A 19584-nucleotide genomic window follows, 5' to 3' on the forward strand; every position below is an offset into this window, starting at 1 on the left:
CTCTTGCAGTTGCACTCGGAATGGCTGCACAAGACAAACCCAACTTGCCTTTTGAAACTGTGATCAAAGCAAGCGGCAGCTTCAGCTTGCAGATGGGGGAGGGATGGGGGATGGGATTTTTGCAAACCCTGCATGTATCTACTCAGCCCCCAGGGAGGAGACACCCCCTCCCCTCTCCCCCCTCCCCCTCCAAACGGCCGTCTTCCCCCCCCCTCCCCCCCCGCTAAACACCAAGGAGTGAGGTCGTCGGCGCCGGGAGAGCTGTACCTTCAATTAAATAGGATTGGCCTTTTTCTCTGCGTGACATAGCTTTTATTTAACCCCAGATATTATTCAGGGCCCACCTGCGCGTTCCTTCGGCTGGATGGTCAAGAGGCTTTCGAACCACCTCTTCTTAGATTCGATAGGATAGTAGTTTAGCTTAAGAGGTCTCCAAACCTGGCAACTTTTAAGACTTGTGGGCTTCCACTCCCAGAATTCCCCAGCGTTTTTCTTCAGGCATATCAGCCCACACGCCGGCTGGGGAATTCTGGGAGTGGAAGTCCACAAGTCTTAAAAGTCCCGGAGAGCCCTGGACCAGAATGTGGTGGGAATTCAGTTGGACGTCTTTTAGCCCGTCTATCTGACCTGTAGCTCTCTGCACACCGTGCCCGTGTCTGGAACGGTCAATCCTGGGCCTTTGAACCTGTTCTCCGGTTCTCTTCGCGTGGTGGTTGGAATCAAACCTGTTGAATTTTAACGAGTTGCCGGCGTTTTGTTCAGGATCCGACCTGATATGTTTGTTGAGCTTTTCTCAAGGATTTGGGTTGAAGGCAAACTATCTCGACTCTTTTGGCTTGCGAGTACAAGCGATTCCCCCATTTAACGATCAGAATTTCCGTGGCCAAGGGCCGTTAAGTGAGCCCCGCCCAGTTTTACAACCTGGTTTTTTTTTTGCCATCGTTCTTAAGCGAGTCATGTGGTCGTTAAACAAACCCGGCTTTCCGCGTTGACTGTGCTCGTCACAAACCGGCTGGGAAGGTTACAGGGCTCAGTCTCCCTGACCGTGGGGACGCTGGTTTCGGTTCGCTAGACTGTGGGGATGTTGTACGTGTGAGGACCAGGTCGTAAATCCCTCCCAACGGGTTGCTCAGTGGTTGTAAGTTGAGGACCTCCAGTAGGTTGCTGTTTTCTGGGATTTCCAGATGGCAAACTTGGATCTCTTGAGCAACAAAAAATAATCATCCGGCGATGGTTCGTTGGCCTGAGACCAAATCAGCAGACTGAATTCCTGACCGAATAGCATTTCGAAAGAGCTCCTTAAGACCATCCGATCTGTTTATCTACTGCTTGGATTACCTCCCCCTCTGTATCTTAACACCCATCCACCCCCTGAATGTTTCTAGGGAGAGAAAGCAGATCCCAGGTCCTCTGCGTTTCCCTTGTTTTCCCCTTTCTAAGAACTTTTTAATTCTGGGGCATGCAGCTTCGTACGGGCCAGAGGCGGAAGTAAATTACCATTCAGGCCAGGTGCCGGATCAGTGAAATTACATAGTTAATAGAAGGGCCTTCCTGTGCTTTTCCCCAACTCACCTGTCCGGGTAATGAGAGTAAAATAAGACAACTGAACAATGGGATGACGATGGTGATGGTGGTAATCATATGTTTTTGGGGAGATCAGGGTGGCACCCATTCCTGAGAAGCTCGTTCTTCTCCCCCAGGATCTGGGGAAGAACTCACCGGGACGGGGTGCGTTTAAGCTTTGAGGGAGGCCACTCTGGAGAAGGTTTGAGTTGTCTTCAAATTCCGAAAAAAGGTGTTGCCTAGGAGAAGGTTACAGCCTGCAAAGCACCCGAGGGGGATGCCTGCCTTGGTAGCATTACTTGCAAAGACGTGCTTGGAACACAGGTAGTCCTTGACTTACGGCCATTCGTTTAGTGGCCATTCGAAGTTACAACGGCACTGAAAAAAAAAGGGACTTGAGGGCCATTTTTCATTGGTCATGTGAATAAAATTCAAACGCTCGGCAACTGGCATGTACTTAGGACGGTTGCACCGTCCAGGGGAGGGAGTGGGGGCACGTGATCCGCTTTTGTGACCTTCTGACACATCAAAGACAATGGGAGAATCCAGGTTCAACTTAACAACAGCAAGGGATTCACTTAACAACGGTGGCAAGAAAGGTCGTGAAATGGGGCTAAATTCACTTCAGTGTTTCACTTAGCAACAGAAATGTTGGGCTCTGAGGTGGTCGTAAGTCAAGGACTCCCTGCTAGCCTACATCAAGAAAAGATTATAGGCTTAGAATCCCAGATTCTGCTGGACGGCTGGTGAAGTTTGATTAGACAGGAAAGTGAAATGGACTTGCTCTCTTCTTGCTCTCCGTAAGATCGAGTTGTGAGATTCACTTAAAGAAGGGGCTCTATTAAATCCTGAGCGATCTGCTTTTCCTCGAGTTTTGTGTCTTCCAGGAAAAATATTGGGCAAAAGGGAGGGAAAGGCATTTGCTTAAAAGCAAGCATGTAACGCACGTCTAAATTGGAAGGTGATGATTAGAAGCGAAGCCTCTTTGCGGGCAGGAAATGGACACGACTGGAAACGGGGGCTGATATGGAGAATTCTGGGAGTTGAAATCCACACATCTCAAAAGTTCCTGGTATCTAGAAACCCTGAATAAGAAATTAGCCAGGATTTGCTAAGTAAAACCATAGGAATAGTGTTGCAACACCCCTAACCAGAACAAGGGAAGACAACTGCATTCACACAAAACTTGAAGCTTCTTTAGCATCAACCTTGGTTAGTTTTCCGTGGCTTAACATTGGGCGAGTTTGATGGTTCCGGATACTTGACAATCCTTGCTGCCTCCCCCAGACTAATTCAGCACCGTAATTAGAACATTCCCAACAAATTCTGCTTTTAGATTTGCCAAAGAGTCTTGAGACTTTATGCAAAGACTTCCTGCAGGAAATCAGTCCGGAAAATACATTCTGGTAATTGATTTCCAGGATTTCTTTCCATCCCAGAGGGGATTGCAGGAATTTCAGCTTGAGGAGTCTCTCGTGGTCCTTAAGGATCATCAAACAGGTGACAGGAACTTTTTTTTTTTTTAAAGAGATATAAGCACTCCGAGCAGATAATATAAAAGCTGGTTGAAAACTGAGCCCGAGCAATTTCTTTACTGACATCCTGCCACAAGCGCCAGCTTTTAAAATAGCTCTGCTATTAACATCACTAAGTGGATAAAATGAAGCTGGGCCGGAATCATGATGGATTTTGGGGGGCTTCTGTTTGTGTCTTCTACTCCCACATTGTTTCAAATAAGGGGAGATCAAAAGGACACAATCCTGCATCCACTTCAGCTCACCACAATACGAAAGAAAAAAAATTGAGACTATCGAAAGAGTGCAGAGAAGAGCAACCAAGATGATTAATAGGCTGGAGATGAAAACATATAAAGAACGGTTGCAAGAACTGGACATAGCTAGTCTAGTGAAGAGAAGGACCAGGGGAGACAGGAGAGCAGTCTTTCAGTATTTGAGGGGCTGCCACAGAGAGGAGGAAGGGGGTCAAGCTATTCTCCAAGGCACCCGAAGGCCAGACAAGGAACAATGGACGGAAACTGAACAAGGAGAGATTTAATCTGGGAATAAGGAGAAACTTTCTGACAGTGAGAACAATCTACCCATGGAACAGAAGTTGCCCTCGGAAGTTGTGGGAACTTCATCGCTTGAGACTTTCAAGAAGAGATTGGACTGCCATTTGTCAGAAATGGTGTAGGGTCTCTCCGGGGTGGGTGGGGGTTGGATTAGATGACCTAAAAGGTCCCTTCCAACTCTGATTATCTGTTATCTGTTATTTATCTCTTCTTAAAAACTTCCAGTGTTGGGGCAATCACAACCACTGGTTAATTGTTCTAAATGTCAATATATATTTTTTTAGTTCTAGATTGCTCTTCCAATATTTGAGGGGCTGCTACAAGGAAGGGGGAGGGGTCAACGTATTCTGCAAAGCACCCAAAGTCAGGACAAGAAGCAACGGATGGAAACCAATCAAGACGAGAAGCAACCTAGAACTAAGGAGGAATTTCCTGACAGGACAATCAGTCAGTGGAATGGCTTGCCTTCTGATGTTGTGTATGCTCCAACATTGGAGATTTTCAAGAAGATACTGGACAACCGTTAGTCTGGGCTAGTATGTGGTCTCCTGCCTTGAGTAGGGGGTTGGACTAGAAGACCTCCAAGGTCCCTTCCAGCCCTAGGATACTGTGTCCTAGGATCTGGAAGCTGTATAACTAGTCCTCAACTTAGGACCATCCGTTTAGCGATCACTTGTTTGTGTGTGTGTGTGTGTGTGTGTGTGTGTGTGAAGGACGAGTCCTTCATAGTGAAATAAACAATGAAAAAAGCCTTATTTTTGTGACTTTGTTTGTTTAGCTCTCCATAATTCCCAAGATCCCAGGTTGTATTTTCGCGATAGTCATCCTTGTTTCACATCGCGTGTTTATTTTGGATCAGTCTTTGCTTTTTTGAGAGCTGCAACGCTACGAAATCCTGAATCTCTGCGGGAGAATTCTGGCAGCAACCCAGTTTAACACAAGCGCGCACATTCACACACACACGCAAGTCATTTGCCACCCTCCCCTCCCAAGATTTGTGAACCACCACTACCCCGCCCCGAGGTTGAGAGTCCGTGGACTAAAAGCATTGTGAAACTGACTAGATCCAGTTGCCAGAACGCCAATATCCAGAAAGGATGAGCACTCCTACCATTTATTTTCCCCAAAGTTGTGATGGCCTGGAAAGATTTTGCTAACCGCCGCTCCCCTCGCCAGCAAATAGATCGAATGCACGAAGAATTAAGAGGCGTCTCTTCCCTGCCATTGCACAAGCCAACCATCTGATCAGACCACCCTGTAACACTTTGGCCGGCTCTCTGCACATGCTCAGATGCCTCTTGTCCTCCCTTCTTCTGCCTCCCTTCCAAAGCTCCGCAGGGCACCCTCCTTTCCACCGAGCCATCTCCTTCCCCTGCCTCTTTTCTCATCCGCATATTCAGCAGCAGCCGATAAATTAATCACGATGCCAGTAAATTTTTAGGGTGACAGCGGGGAAAATCTCCCCTCTCTCTTTTTTCCCTCTCCCCTAAAGCCCCCTCCCTCCCTCCTCGTTTCTTTCCCTACCACACTCTATCCTGCTGCTCTGCTGAGTTTTCTCCCTCGGAAAGAAATTGCTGAGCTGACAACCGAGGAGCAAAGATAAAATGAGCCCAGCTTTAGCGGTTCAAAGGCTGAAATTTCTGCTGGGGTTTGCAACTGAGTCATCTTCCCGGCTTCCCAGCCGTGAGGTCGAAAGTTGGTGCGAAGGCTAACGAGAAAAGGGTTGGTGCCTGAGAAGGTGCAGAGTGAATTTCTCCCCTGCCCCCAAGCAGAGTTGTCAGGAAAGGGGGCTGGAGGGACGTCTGGTTAATTTTAATTTTAAAGGACAAAAGGGAGCCCACGATGCCATCCAAACGAACAGATGAAGGTTAACCAAGCTGAATTTGTCAACTTACCCCAGTTCATTTAGTGAGAGTTTGAAGTTACAGTGGCACTGAAAAAAGTGACTTAGGGCCGTTTTCACATGATTGCTGCAGCATCCGTGATCAAAATTCGGATGCTTGTTAACCGACTCATATTTATGATGGTTGTGGCATCCTGGAGTCACATGATCCCCTTTTGTGGCCTTCTGAGAAGCCAAGTCAGTGGGGAAGATCGTGTCACTAACTTAACAATTGTGACAAGAAAGGTAAAAAAAAAAAATGGGAGAAAAATTGGTTAGAAAAGGGATAGGAGACCACCAGGAGACCAAAGCTTTTTTTTAAAAAAAAATTTTTTTTTACAACAGTGGGAAGTCATTTCTGGGCTTCAACAAGGAAACTATCTGGATTTGTTGACAAAGTCAACGCAATCAAACTTAACAAGAACATTTTTATTCTAACCTGGGCTGCCATCTGAACACCTAAGCAGTGTTTTAAACTAAGGCGATCTCGGTGCCGTAGACCAGAGGGTGAAGTTGACAAACGCTTCCAACCCCTTTCCTAGCATTGCCAAAAAAAGGCTGAACATGTCCATTCTTGAAAGTGACTTGACTTGAATTGGAAGGTAGTTCTAATTAACTTTTTTTAAAAGCCTCCTTTTTTTTCTATTTGAGTTTTTATGTTGCTAACTGCCTTCAGCATTTGGCAGCAAGATCACAACTGCACGGAATTAAATATGAATCAGTCTTAACCGAAAGCAAGGATACAGTTAATCAACCATTAATAAATTAATTAAGTCAATATGAACCTTAAGTATCAGGGCCACAAATATGTTTTATCCCCGGTAGGTTGGTTGGGACGTTGGTCTGGTTTTCATTGGCCTGCAAAATTTCCCATTTCCCCCCTCTTTTCTTTAAATATAGGCAACCTGGAGCAATGGGCCCAGCAGCATTTGCTGTATGCTCTCCCCATAAATACCATTGGGTAGATGAGCTTTGTAGTCTGCCTCAGGTTGGGAAGTGTAGTCCCTGCCCCTCTGAAGAGCACCAGGTTGGAGAAAGGGTTCACAACTGGCCAAGTGCACCTGAGCGGTGGGGAAAAACTGGTTTTCTGGGTACGTTAAGGGACACCTATTGCTTCGCCCAACCCACAAATGGATTGCTAAATTAACCTGTTTTGTTAGGTTTGCCCCGTCCATTGGCCTGGTTCTCACAACATACTTTAACTGGGTTCATGGAGAGGTTAACTATCTTGTGGGAATACCAAAAAGGGCCCAGCAGAGCCAGTCCGCTAATTATCAAGGGTTTAAATTTAGCCCGGAACAAACTCTTGTCTCCGGCTAATTCCATTTTCTCTCTCTCTGCCCTCCGCAACAGGCAAGCAGGGTCAAAGCTGTTTTCAACACGGCTGTTTTGCTTTATTTACAACAAGACTATTTTTTTTTTTTTGCATGCTCTCTTGCAAAATGGTTGGGCCCTTTTGGGGAGGAAAAGCAACAAGAGAATTCATCCCGCCAAGCTCGGGGTTTGCCTGTGAATCCTCCAGGAAAAGGAAACAGATAGAAAGAGAGGCTGAAATGAGGCTGAAAATAATCTCTCTTTTAAAGAAAAAAAAATCTACCACGAAGAGGGATGACATGGACTTCTCTGTTCCATCTGTTGCCCAAATTTGATCCTGATCTTAATTTTGGAATTAAAAACGTAGGTTCACTCGCTTCTTTGCTTTAGATAATGTGCAACGTATGGCAGAGCCCAACTCTGCTTGGATTCAGTCAGCCTGAAGTGCAATTTTTTTTTCTTCTGTCACAATAATCCCCATCCCTGGACCCGTTTAGCCACCATTGGAAAAGGAATTGGTTGCATAGACATTTACTTTCACCAGGACTTCTGTGCCAATTTCAATGTATTATTATTCTACGTATGTTTTCTGATCAAGGGCAGGTTTTGGAGATCCTGGGGTCATCCCCTTGCTTTGTGTAGAAGAAAGGGAGAGAGGGAGGGAGGGAGGAAGAGAAAGGGGGAACGAAAGAAAGAAAGCCACCTGAGTTACTGATCCAATCACCAGGTGACAGTGAATTCTAGTCTTAAACCTGAAAGCCAGCAGGGTGATTTTTGGGCTAGTCAACCCAAACTCACCTCACAAGGCTGTTGTGGGGAAAAGAGGAGGAGGAAAATGTGTTGGATTTGCCACCTTATTTGTAAAAATAATAAAGGCAGGATACAAATAAACCCTGATGTATGATGTAATGCGTCACAGGGACTTGGTTGGAGTTCCTTCATTAACACCATGGCTTAGCATCCTGTAGAAATTAACCTGGGTTATCCAAGTTCTAGGTTAGCCTGTACCCGCTTTAATATTTGTATGCAGCCCATTGGGATGTGTGTATACGTGTTTGTGTGTGCAGATCTGTGAATGTCTGTGCAAAGACAATAAACAGTGGGAGAAAAGTAATCCATTTCCCCCTTCCAATATTGATATAACCTCCCCCCCAATGAGTTGAATTTGGACTCAACTCAATCCAAGATTGCTTCCAACTCTAATTCTGAATTTTGTATTCTAAATTTCAATGTATTTTTAAAATCTGCTACAGCATAATGCTGCAATGCCCACATTGACCACTAGGGAGAGCTCCGGCAATTGCCTTTTCAGCTGGACTCTACCACGGTTGTAAATTTAAGATTGAGAGAAAAAAAAACCCAAATTAAAATTATATACATTCTTCAACAAAAGGTTAAAAAGATGGAAGGGAAATATTTTTCATTTAAATATCAAGTTCTGATTTCAATATGTTCCGTTGTCCCGGATTTCAATTCAGATCTAAAATGGGCTTTTTCAGACCTGACATTCAGCAAGATTAAACAAAGATCAAATCATAATATTAACATGATCCATAATAAATGATTTTCCTACTTAAGAAAAAAAATATTTTTTTTAAAAAAACAATAGCAAATGCACAATTCCTCAAAATCCACCCGTGACCCTGAGAAAAAAAATGGCCATTTACCTGAGGCCAGAATGTAAATATCCCATCCGGTTAAAAAACCTAATAAGGGGTGTCAAAAAGTTTTGATTTATTATGCCAATTTTGCCCGGGAGTTGGGAATCTCTGCTTCTAGCTGTTTTAGGAACAGCTCCTATTTTTAAAAAAAATGTGTTTGTGTACGCACACATGTGCACGATCACACACACACACCCATTAATTTTGAGGCCAGCCAGTAGTTGGTCAGAAAAATCTTTTTATTACCTTCATTCATTTGGTTTAAAGAAAGGGGTGTGTGGAAAACACCACCAAGTGGCATAAAGGAGAGATAACAAACTCAGTTCTAGATAAAAAGAAAAGAGGGAAAAACAAACTTTAGGAATACTATAAAACCATGTTTTATAGATCCACAAGGGGAAAAAAAAAAAGTTATATGCCTTTGTCAAAGGCTCTGTTCTGTTAAAAAAAAATTAAAAATCCCAAACTCAAACAAGCTCTGAATTCACCCAAGCTTCCCCAAGCATAAATAATTCAACTTTTTGCAACTCAAATTTGCTCCAAACACTAAGCGCTAACTAATGAAGAAAGCTTTTTTTTAAAAAAAAAAAGAAGATAGCAGATGCTGTTTTCTTCCAATCTGGTTGTCTCAAGAAGAGAGATCATTCTCTTTCCTTTCGTTTATTCATTTGGATAAGGCTTGGCCCTCCTCTTCCCATATATGAAAAATGTGCACGAGAACACAGGAGTTAAATACTTTCAGACAAGGGCATTTTCAGTTGAAACCAGTCAACTATTTTGTTTCAAGCAAAACTTTGTGTTAGGCTAAACTTAAAGGCTGGGCTGGCAAGCAAATCCCATCAGTTGAGTCATTCAGGTTACTCATGAGTAGCAGCAACTGAAGTTAGATTTGCAACACCCCCTCCCCCCCTCACCTCTAAGCTCCTTTTGGCAAGCAAAGGATAACACAGCCACATCCTTTCCCCCTTTTATAATTGGCCTTTTTATTAAGATTATAAATTTAAACAAATCTGAACAGTTTTACCCGGTGATATACAATTCAGTATGCGCACGCACACACACACACACAAAAATATACAGAGATACAAAGGGAGGTTGGGGGAAAAATAATAGTTTGGGCAATGAGTCCTTTAATACAGTGCTGAATGTGAAGTGGATGGCAGATTGAAAAAAAACTACCTTTTTACAACAAAAGGCTATTTTCCTCGCTTCCCTTGCAAAATAATAATTAAAAAAAAGAACACAAATTTAATTCCCATCCCCCTCCTGTCTAGAGAAATTTAAAAAAAAAGGGTTACAGAAACAGACTTTTTATTTATTTTCCTGCACACAGGACTGAACAATGCTGGCTGGTTGAGGAGGAGTTGTTTTTTTAAAAAAATTGAGTCAATCCAATACATTTAAAGACACGAAAAATAGTGTACTCAGGAGCTGGTAGAGTTGTTTGCCTCTTTCTTGCACGCCTCCCTTGGGATGAAGGGAAGCAGACAGCTGTGCATGATGGGAGCCGTTACCTCCCCCCAAACCCATCTGCAAATGGAAGGGTTGCAAGGGTGTGTGTTGCGTGTTTGTGTACATGCAAGGACAAAATAGCAACCCTCTCCAAAGTGGTCAATGGATACAAAATCACCCTATGAAGAAATTTCTTTCTGCAGCATAAAACATTGGGGATGTTTTGTTTTGTAAAAAGGGGGGGCAGAGGGGAGGTCCATATCCATTAAAGGTGAGCCCCCCTCCCCAAAACCCTAAGCAGCTGCAAAGTGGGGAGAGGGAGCGAAAATGCATACAGTACATTTGAGTTGAGGGCAGTGACTCTTAAGAGTGAAAATCCGTTGTTGAAAACCCAGCATTTTCAAGGGGTTTTCAAAAGGAAGCCTAACTCTGAAGCTTTTAAAAAATATTTCTCACCCCAACCTTACAGCCGGGGAAGGAAAAATCGCCGCCTTTCCAGGCAGGGAGCTCTCCCCAATTTTCCAGTTTAAGCTTTTCCACCCCACCCCCAACGCCCCCTTTCCAAGTAGGCAGAACCAACTCTTGCCCCCAAATCTCACCTTTTTCCCCCATGCGGCACTAACGCTCATTCACCGTCCCATCTCCCCCACACACGTTTTTTTGTTTTTTTTTGTTTTGTTTTTAAAAATTACCTCCCCCTCCTCTTTCAAAAGAAAAAAAAAGCAAGAAAATAATAATAATAATAATAATAATAATAATAAAGAAGGCTTGGAGCCCGGTGGGAGGGGGGAGGGAACACACACACACCCCCTCCAACTCAAAAGCGCCGGGATATCAAGAAACAAAGGGAAAGTTATTCGCCCGTCTTCCGCGTTCCTCGCTGCCCGAATCGTCTCGCCTCTGCTCGGCCAGCCGTCCGTTGCAAAAAAAATTTGAGCTCCGATGGCCCCGGGAAAGTCCGCGGTCCAATTTTAGAAAACATTCGCTCGGTTCGACGCCCACCCACCCACCCCCGCCCGCCAAAAACCTTTCCTCCCTCCCCACCCAGTTTCAGCCCAGACCCCTGGCAGTCCAGTCTTTTGTTTCAGGGGGTCCCCCCGCCCCACTTCCCCAATCACAGTCCGTCCGTCCCCCCACCCCGTCCAGAAAGGGGCCGAGCGGCGGGGAGAGCCCCGCAAAAGCCGACCCCGGCCGCTCTCAAAAGGCCACGATGGCCCGCGTCCAAGCCCCCAAGCTGGCCAGCGCCTGTTTGCCGCACAACTGTCCGCTGGAGAGCTGCTCCGAGTCCGACGGCGGCGCCGGTGGGGGCGGCCGGCTCACCAAGCCGCTGAAGCTGGAGCCGAAGATGGAGATCAGGCTGGAGATGTTGGAAGCATCCGGCGAGGAGGAGGAGGAGGAGGAGGTGGAGGAGGACGGATGGGAGCAGGAGGAGGAAGGCGAGGGCGCCTGTCCAGCGGCGGTGGGGAAGCCTTCGAAGCGGGCGCGCTTGGCACAGGAGGCGAAGGGCGAAGGCGCACCGGGAGGCGGCAAGAGCGGCGGATCCCCAGCGACGCCCGCCGGCTCGTACTTGCGTTTGGCGCCCGGGCTGGGCGGAGGCAGCGGCGGCGGCGGCGGGCAGCAGCTGGCAGCGGAGGCCACGACGGCGGGGACGAGGCCGCCTGGCGGGCAGGGCGCGCAGCAGCAGTCCTGGTGCAGGTAGCCGTTCTCCACCGTGGTCACCACGTGCGTGTCCAGATCCAGCACGGTGGTGCGGCTCGAGCAGTGCGCCGCGGGGCCCGACGGCGGGATCCCCGAGGGCGCGAACTCCGTCCCGACGCCTCCGCTGCCTCCTCCGCCGGAGCTCGACCCGGGGTAGCCCCGCGGCGGGTAGAAGGGCAGCGGCGAGTCCCGGCACACGGCCGCCGCGCCGGGCAATCCCAAAGCGTCGTCGGCGGGCGGCGGCGGTGGCGGCGCCGGTGGCAGGAGCAGCATCGACGGCGAGTCCGGCCTGGCCAGGGCGCAGCTCCGCAGCTGGAGGCCCTCGGGCCCGGAGGCGGGCAGGGTCTGGAAGTCCGCGCCGGCCAGCTCGCCCAGCGACGGGGGAGCGCAGACGGTGGGCGCGGGGGCCAAGGGCAGGGCGCCGACGGCTCCGTCGAGGTAGAGCGGGTGCGGCGGCTGGCCGGGCAGGGCGCTGCTCTGGCGGCGGTAGAGCTCGGCGTAGCGCTCGCTCAGGTAGAGCTGCCGGGCGTTGCGGAGCACGTAGGAGACCAGCAGGTTCTTGTGCAGCTTGAGGCCGCCGCGCTGCGTGCGCGACATGTGGATCTTGCGCAGCGAGAGGCTGATCAGGCTCTGGGCGTCCAGCGCGCACTCCATCTTCCTCGGCGGCCGCTCAGCTTCGGCCGCCCGCCGGCGCCCGGGACCGCATCCACACGCGGCGAGGCCGGCGCTGCCCGGGGCCACTGCTCCAACGGGGGCCGCGCCGGGCAGGATCGCCCGTGCCAGGCGCTTGATGCCCCCACCCGCCCCGCTCGGAAAAGGCAGCAAAAGCAGCCGCCAACCCCGCCCGGTGTTGGCTCGCCTGCCCACCCGCCCGGCCCTCCCACTCTCGCTCGGCCGTCCGCGCTCGGCAGGGCCAGCACTAAGCGCGGCTTTGCCCAGCCCCCGCTATTTATACCCCCTCCCCGAGCCCGCCCCCGTCGCCCGGGACCTATTGGCGGGCACCTTGGCCTTGGATTGGCAGCCGCCGCCCGCCCACCTGGGGCCCGACTCGCCAATCCAGACGAGGCGGTTCCTTTGTGCTATTCAAATACCGAACGGGCTGACGCGGCTGGCTGGAGCGGGGCGCTCCGGAGAGGCCAGCCGAAAGGCGGGCGCCGGGCCAAGCCGGCCGGGCAGGGGGCGAAGGAGGCGGGCGGCGGCGAAGCGGGCGGGCCAGGCAGCGGCGAGGGTCTCTCGGGGGTGAAGGCGGCGGAGGCGGCCGGCGCTGCCTGGCACAGGTGAGCCTCCCCGGGCCGGCTCGCCACGTGCGGGCCCGGGCAGGGGGTGTGCCGGGCGAGTGGGCGGGGTCTCGCGGTTCCCCGCCTCCCCTGCTGCAGGTACGGGGTCGTGGGGGCTGCCACCGCCCCAAATCAGCCTTCAATTTGAATTGCTTTGCCTCCCAAATCGCCTGCCTGGGGCTTCCCAAATGCCCGGTGCACAAATCCACAATTGCGCGCCAGCCCAGATGCGCATCGTCCGGACTCTGGGTGGGGGATTCTAGTCTCGGGGAGTTCCATAGGATTTCTTCCTTCTTTGCCTCTTCCCTTCGCAGCTAATCGCATTGTATTTGCATTAGCTTCGTTTTCAAAAGGTCCTTGGAACACGATTTCTTTCCGGGTGGTACTGTCAAAATCTCAATGTTTATTTCACCGGGCATTTTTCTTGCGGTCAGGATAGATTTCAGCTCAGGACCAATAGTGATAAGCCACCTTTGGTGCAATCCCAAAATATCTGGAGCACCATCAGGATTCACCAACTCCGCATCCAACGCCAGTTTCATTGAGAATAGCCTACATTCTATCTTTGTTTCTTTTGGCAGAGCTGAAGAAGCTTCTTGATGAGAAGCGAAACGTTTTCAAAGTGAAACCAGAAAGTCCAGCTGCCTCTTGAAAAAAAAACAAAAAACACCTTTGCGACAGCTTACACCCCTCAACTTCACGCCATCAACAACATCTGCCTATTTTAGGTCCTTGGAAAGGACTCCATGGGTGGACAAAAAAGCCAACTCCAGTCTGAATATCTGACTGTATGATGAACCATAATTTCTTATTTGAACACTTGAACACCTTTGGCATTGACAAACTCAGGGTCAGTCAATTGCAAAAGGCAGCTTTATCGGCAACAGGTTACATCCTGCAACAATATTTGTAACCCCATCAAAGTGCTACCTCTGTCTCTCAAAAATGCCAAATCCAGTCTAAACATCTGGTGCAACCAACCATAATAATTTATTAAATTGTATACCGCTTGGATTATCAATGATTCCGGGTCATTTGCTAAAAAGACCTGGGAATCTTTTTTAAACAAAAACAAAAAACAAAACCTGATCCTATGGATAATGCAGAGAGCACCGAGGCAGACTTGTTAACCCATTAACAATTAATTGCAAGCCCCCGCGGAACTAATTTGCCCTTGTTTTATGTCAAACCGTGACTTTCTCCGGCAGCAAAACAACTGTAGAAGGAAGGTTTGGACAATTTTTTTTTTGTCTTATATTTCCTTTAAGGGGCAGTTTAGCCTGGCTGATCTTGGAAAATTAAGCAGGGTTTAGGAGTGCTTTTGATGGGAGTTGGATGGCGACCTCAGAGGTCCTCTAGTCCAACCTCCCAGAAATCTCAGACAAGCAAAGAGACTGGGAAATAAAAAAGGCTTTGGGAAAAGGGGGGAAAAAATCCATCAGTTTTGAGCTGCTGCTGTTGCTGGAACAGCCTAGTCTTGTCCTTGAAATCCCTAGAAAATTGAGCTTGATTCAAAAAGGAGATTTTATTTTCTGCTATATAATTAGTAAGCATTTAATGGGATTTGGGAAGCCGCTTTCAACTTCACTAGGTTGGGATTGAGCAGTTTGGAGTTCTTTGCACTGTGGGAAAACTAAATAGCCTATTAATCTGTCGTATGATATCACCAATCTGAGAAATACATTACCCGTCTATGAAGGATACACATTTTTGAGGGACTTCTGTTTGCTAAAGATTACAAGCCTTGTCCTTGTGTTATGACTGTAATGGAGACCGCCCACCGCCATTGTACCTTGGGATGATCGTAAAGCAGCTCAGTTGTACAACCAACCCGATTTTACAATCTTTTTTTGTGTGTGTGGCGGTTGTAGAGTAAATCAGTGGCCATTAAGCGAATGAAAGCTTGATGGGGGTTTTCTGAAAACTGTTTTGAAATGCAGTCACATGACTGGGATGCTGTGCTTGGTTTGTAAATGCTGCCGGATTGCAGAGCTCTTGAAGTTGTGAGTTTGTGACTTCGCCAGTGCTTCCCTATCTTCCCACGAATGCCTTCATTTGGACTCCCAGAATTCCTCAGCCAGCCCACTTTCAGAGGTCTGGGGAATCCTGGGTGTTGAAGTCCACTGTTGTGGTTAGCTGGCAGCAGGTGCGGACGGCTGAGGAGAGCGAGGACTCAGTTGAGGGGCCAGGACCCTTAGGGAGTAGACTGCTGCCTTCAGGGATTGTGGGGGCTGGCAGCAGCGATGAGGAGGTTCCCGAGGAGGCTGTGCCAAGTGCACGTGTGCGCAGGATTGCTCACAGGAAAGAGCAGCTGCAACAGCACGGGCGACTCGGGAGTAAGGCTGCAAGGTAATGGCCCCTCCTTCAAGAAGATAAAAGCCAGCTGTGAATCAGACATTCTTTGCAGGAAGCAAAAACGTTTTGAAACTCCAGCCTTGTGGACATTGCAGTATCTTAGTTGGTACTTGAAGACTCTTGTGTTGTCAAATATTTCTTATCTGTTATTCATGGCAGCCTCGCACAGTTTTGGCAAAGCTTGTGCTTACCAAAGTTAGTTAGTTTGCAGCAGCCTTTTAACCAGGGATTCGTAAGAATCATTAAAAGGTTCCCTTTGGTTCGTGTTTGTTTTATTGGAAAAGGGTTTGGGTCAGAACATCCGCCCATCTTAAAGTTCCCAAGATTGAAGGGTGGGAAAACCAGAGAGACTACACAGAGCTAATAGTTAGTCCTCGACTTAACAACTATTCATTTAGTGACTATTAAAAGCGACTATTCAAAGTTACAACTGCACTGAAAAAAGTGACTTTTGACAGTTTTTTTACATTTACGACCAAGGCCATGTGATCACAATTCAGACACCTGGCAACTGACTCATATTTACAACGGTCGCAGTGCAGTGCCTGGGAGGGTGACGTGATTCCCCCTTGGTGACCTTCTGACAAGCAAACTCCACGGGGGAAGCCAGATTCACTTAAGAACCATGTTACTCACTTAACAACCAACTGTTGGCAAGCAAGGTCATAAAATGGGACCAAACTCACCGAAACTGTTCCGCTTAGCAACGGTAATGTCAGGGTCAATTGTGCTCATAAGTCGCACAATCGTGCTCGTGAGTTGCAATGCCTCTATTGCAAAAGATCGTACCCTTAAAAATAATAATAGTTCCCCACTAAAAAAAAAACCCACCACAGCAAAACACTGCCCTGTATTGAAAAGTATTTTACTGGAATGAAACCTGTAAACAAATCTTCTCAAACGGCATGAAGAGCTCAGACAGAAAGCAGGGAGGGAATGAAAACCTGTAGAAGAATTTTTCCGCACGAATCACCTCCCATGCTCTGCTCAGGAAGAGCCACGAAGTTGCAGAGAAACATGTCAGGGGAGAATTAAATTTGTCTCAACGTGCATCCCAGCCCAAACCTGTTCAATTATAATCCTGCCGGTCGGTTACCAGGTTGCACGAAAGGAACCGGCGGAAACAGCCCGGAGGACATCTGTCTCCCCGTTGCGCAAAAGCCAGCCTTCTCCAAAGCAAGCTGGAACCCAACACTGTGGGACTGAGCAAAAACAACTCAACGGCGGGAACAACAACAAGACGCGGTTGTCACGGAGGACGGAAGAAGAGGGGTCCAGCCCAAAGTTAGAGACAGGGGGAGCCGGTTGCAAAGGAAAGCGGAGGAGGAAAAGGGAGGCACAGCAGCCGCAGAGGCCGTCCGTTTCTGCAAAACGGAAGGGTCTAGCTTTCTGCTGGCTGTGACACCGACGGAGCATAGCTGGAAGGTTGATTTCACGTCTGTTTTCTGGTTTGTCACAAAGTCAGCCAGATGTTGCAGCTGGATTTGGCATTTTGGTCCTTCCCAGGGACCCAAGATAGGCAGATACTGAAGTTTTTGTGAGCTTGGAGGTCTCACTGCAGGATGTCAGCTCTTCCCAGTAAAGCTGCCTTTTGCAATTGATTGATGGTGAATTTGTCAACGTTGACAATAGAATAGAAGAGAAGAGAAGAGAAGAGAAGAGAAGAGAAGAGAATATGGAATAGAATATGGAATGTGAATGGAATGGAATAGATTAAGGAATAGAATAAAATATAATATGGAATGTGAATGGAATGGAATAGATTAAGGAATAGAATAGAATATGAAATAGAATAAAATATAATATGGAATGTGAATGGAATGGAATGGAATGGAATAGATTAAGGAATAGAATAGAACAGGATAGCATAGAATAGAATACTTCATTGGCCAAGTATGATTGGACACCCAAGGGATTTGTTTTGGTGTAAAGTATTCAACACAGTATTCAAGTGTTCAAATAATAAATTATTATGGTTCATTGTACAGTCATCAGGTATTTAGGCTGGGTTTGGCATTTTTGTCCCCCTGCTGAGACCTTCCCAAGGACCGGGGGGGTGGGATGAACAGATGTTTTGATCTGTTTTGATGGTGTCAGAGTTCTTGTCACAGGATGGAAGCTGTTTCAAATACAAGCTGCCTTCTGCAATTGACTGATGGTGAATTTGTCAATGCCGACAGTGTTCAAGTGGTGCTCCACTTGTTTCGGGGGTTTCACCCGAGGTGCCTTATTATTATTTGTGAAATTTATTTGCTGGTTCTCTCATTGTGGGCCTACTCTAGCCAGTTTGCAAGAATGAAAAAAGAGAAATGAAAAGAAGTATAAGCATAACAGTAGTAAAAGGCAGGTAGTTGTCTTTTGACATACAACCACTCATTTAGTGACCGTTTGAAGTTGCAACAGCACAAAAAGTGAGCAGTTTTCACACGATTGTTGCAGCATCTCCATGGTCAAGTGATTAAAATTTGGGCGCTTGGCAACTGACTCGTATTTATGACGGTTGCAGTGTTCCAGGAATACATGATCCCTTTTGTAACCTTATCAAGGAAAGCCAGGGCTCACTTATCAACTGAACAGCTGCAGTGATTCACTTAGCAACAGGGCAAGGAAGATTGTAAAATGGAGCAAAACCCACTCGACAACTGTCTTGCTTAGCAGCACAAATTTGGGGCTCAGTTGTGGTCAAGGAATACCCTGTAGGTCAAAGGGTTTAACTGATAGGGAATCAGCCGATTTGTCGACCGTAGCCACTTTAAGACATGTGGACATCAACTCCCAGAATTCCCCAGCTGGCATGTTGGGGGAATTCTGGGAGTTGAAGTCCACGAATCTTAAAATAGCTGAAGGTGAGAAACGCCCGTTTAGGTCTTCTCAAGGTGTGACACCCAGGTGGGAGTATATTTAGCCTGCTGCCTTTCTGGTTTTGTTTGCATTTTGGTGAATTAAGCTCCCACTGCACGTTAATCAATGCTGCCTCCCAGCAGGCATTGCAGCTTCCTTCCTTCCCCCAAAAATGGGGGGGAGGGAAGAGAAATACTCTGAAAAATTAAACAATTCACCCCCTTCCCACTCTACCATCCTCACCAGCTTGGTTATAGAAGTGGATATTAATACAAATACATGGTTGAAAGTAATGTCATTCTTTGCTCATTCAAGGCCAAGCTAAACCCACTTAAACATGCTTAAATTAGCGGACTCGTGGCAATACATTCTAATAAGGGATTTTTATTTTTTTGAATGCCCCTTCCTCCTGGTCTGTTCAAGCTACTTCAAGCGAGGAGATTTAAATTCTGGGTTTAAATCAACTGGGAACATTGCGGAGAGGCACCGGAATGGCTCGCTGGCACAGGGTCAAATTTGGTGAGTATTTTCTTTAGCAGCACAGAGGTAGGAAAAGAAAGTGAGAAAAAAAAATAATCCAGGGTGTGGGCTGCTGTTTATATTTCGAAACACCAGGCAAAATTTCAGCCTCCAAAAAGGAGCTAGCCCAGAGTCATGGGATGAGATGGCCAGCCAGACAAATACAGGTAGTTCTCTACTTACAGCAGTTCATTTAATGACGACAGTTACAATAGCACTGAAAAAGTGACTGATGACCATTGTGACCCCATAGTCATGTGATCAAAATTCAGATGCATGGCAACTGACTCCTATTGATGACAACTGCAGTGTCCCCTGATCCTTTTGCATCATTGTGACAAGCCACTTCAACGGCGAAGCCAGATTCACCTTACAACCACGTTACTAACTGAACAACCGCAGTGATTTGCTTCACCGATCTGGCAAGAAAGGTTGTAAAATAGGACCAAATTAACAAGCGCTTTGCTTAGCAACAGAAACTTTGGGCTGCAATTTGCAACATCTCTTGGGGCTGCTTCCTTGTTCCTTAGGAGAAGGAAGGATGGATGGATGGATGGAAGGAAGGAAGGAAGGAAGGAAGGAAGAGATATCGTTGTCATGTGGTGTGCTTGATAATTAATCCTCTGTAGAACACAGGGGCATTTTTGCGATTATTTCCTTGGTACCAGTTTTTGTTCCATTGGCAAAACCAGGAATGACAACCTGGCATGAAAACTTGGTTTTTGTCAACAAGTCCAAGGCCTTTCCCAACCATATGATTGAGCGCTCTTCTTAGTTTTGGTTATACTGGATTTGGGGTGTTGGGAGGATTTCAGGGTGCTATTTTATTATATCTTTTCTGTTTTGTTTGTTTTTAATTTGGGTTATTTTTATTCAGTTTTCATTTTGAGCTAGGTCCAGTAATGTGTATGAGAGCTGAAGGGCTTATTTGTTTTTCTGATTTGGGATGCC

General features: G+C 47.3%; 1 protein-coding gene across 1 annotated transcript; it reads right to left on the reverse strand.

Moving 5' to 3' along the window:
• Nucleotides 1–9449: 9449 nt before the first annotated feature.
• On the reverse strand, nucleotides 9450–12556 carry IER5L (immediate early response 5 like). Its single transcript, XM_026712206.2, has one exon. It carries the CDS (start codon nucleotides 12293–12295, stop codon nucleotides 11141–11143), a length of 1155 nt encoding a protein of 384 aa, XP_026567991.1. The 5' UTR covers nucleotides 12296–12556; the 3' UTR covers nucleotides 9450–11140.
• Between the last annotated feature and the right edge of the window lie 7028 nt (nucleotides 12557–19584).

Source organism: Pseudonaja textilis, chromosome 17, assembly GCF_049901715.1.
Source record: "Pseudonaja textilis isolate UNSWEBS1 chromosome 17, rPseTex1.2, whole genome shotgun sequence".
NCBI classification, from domain to species: domain Eukaryota; kingdom Metazoa; phylum Chordata; class Lepidosauria; order Squamata; family Elapidae; genus Pseudonaja; species Pseudonaja textilis.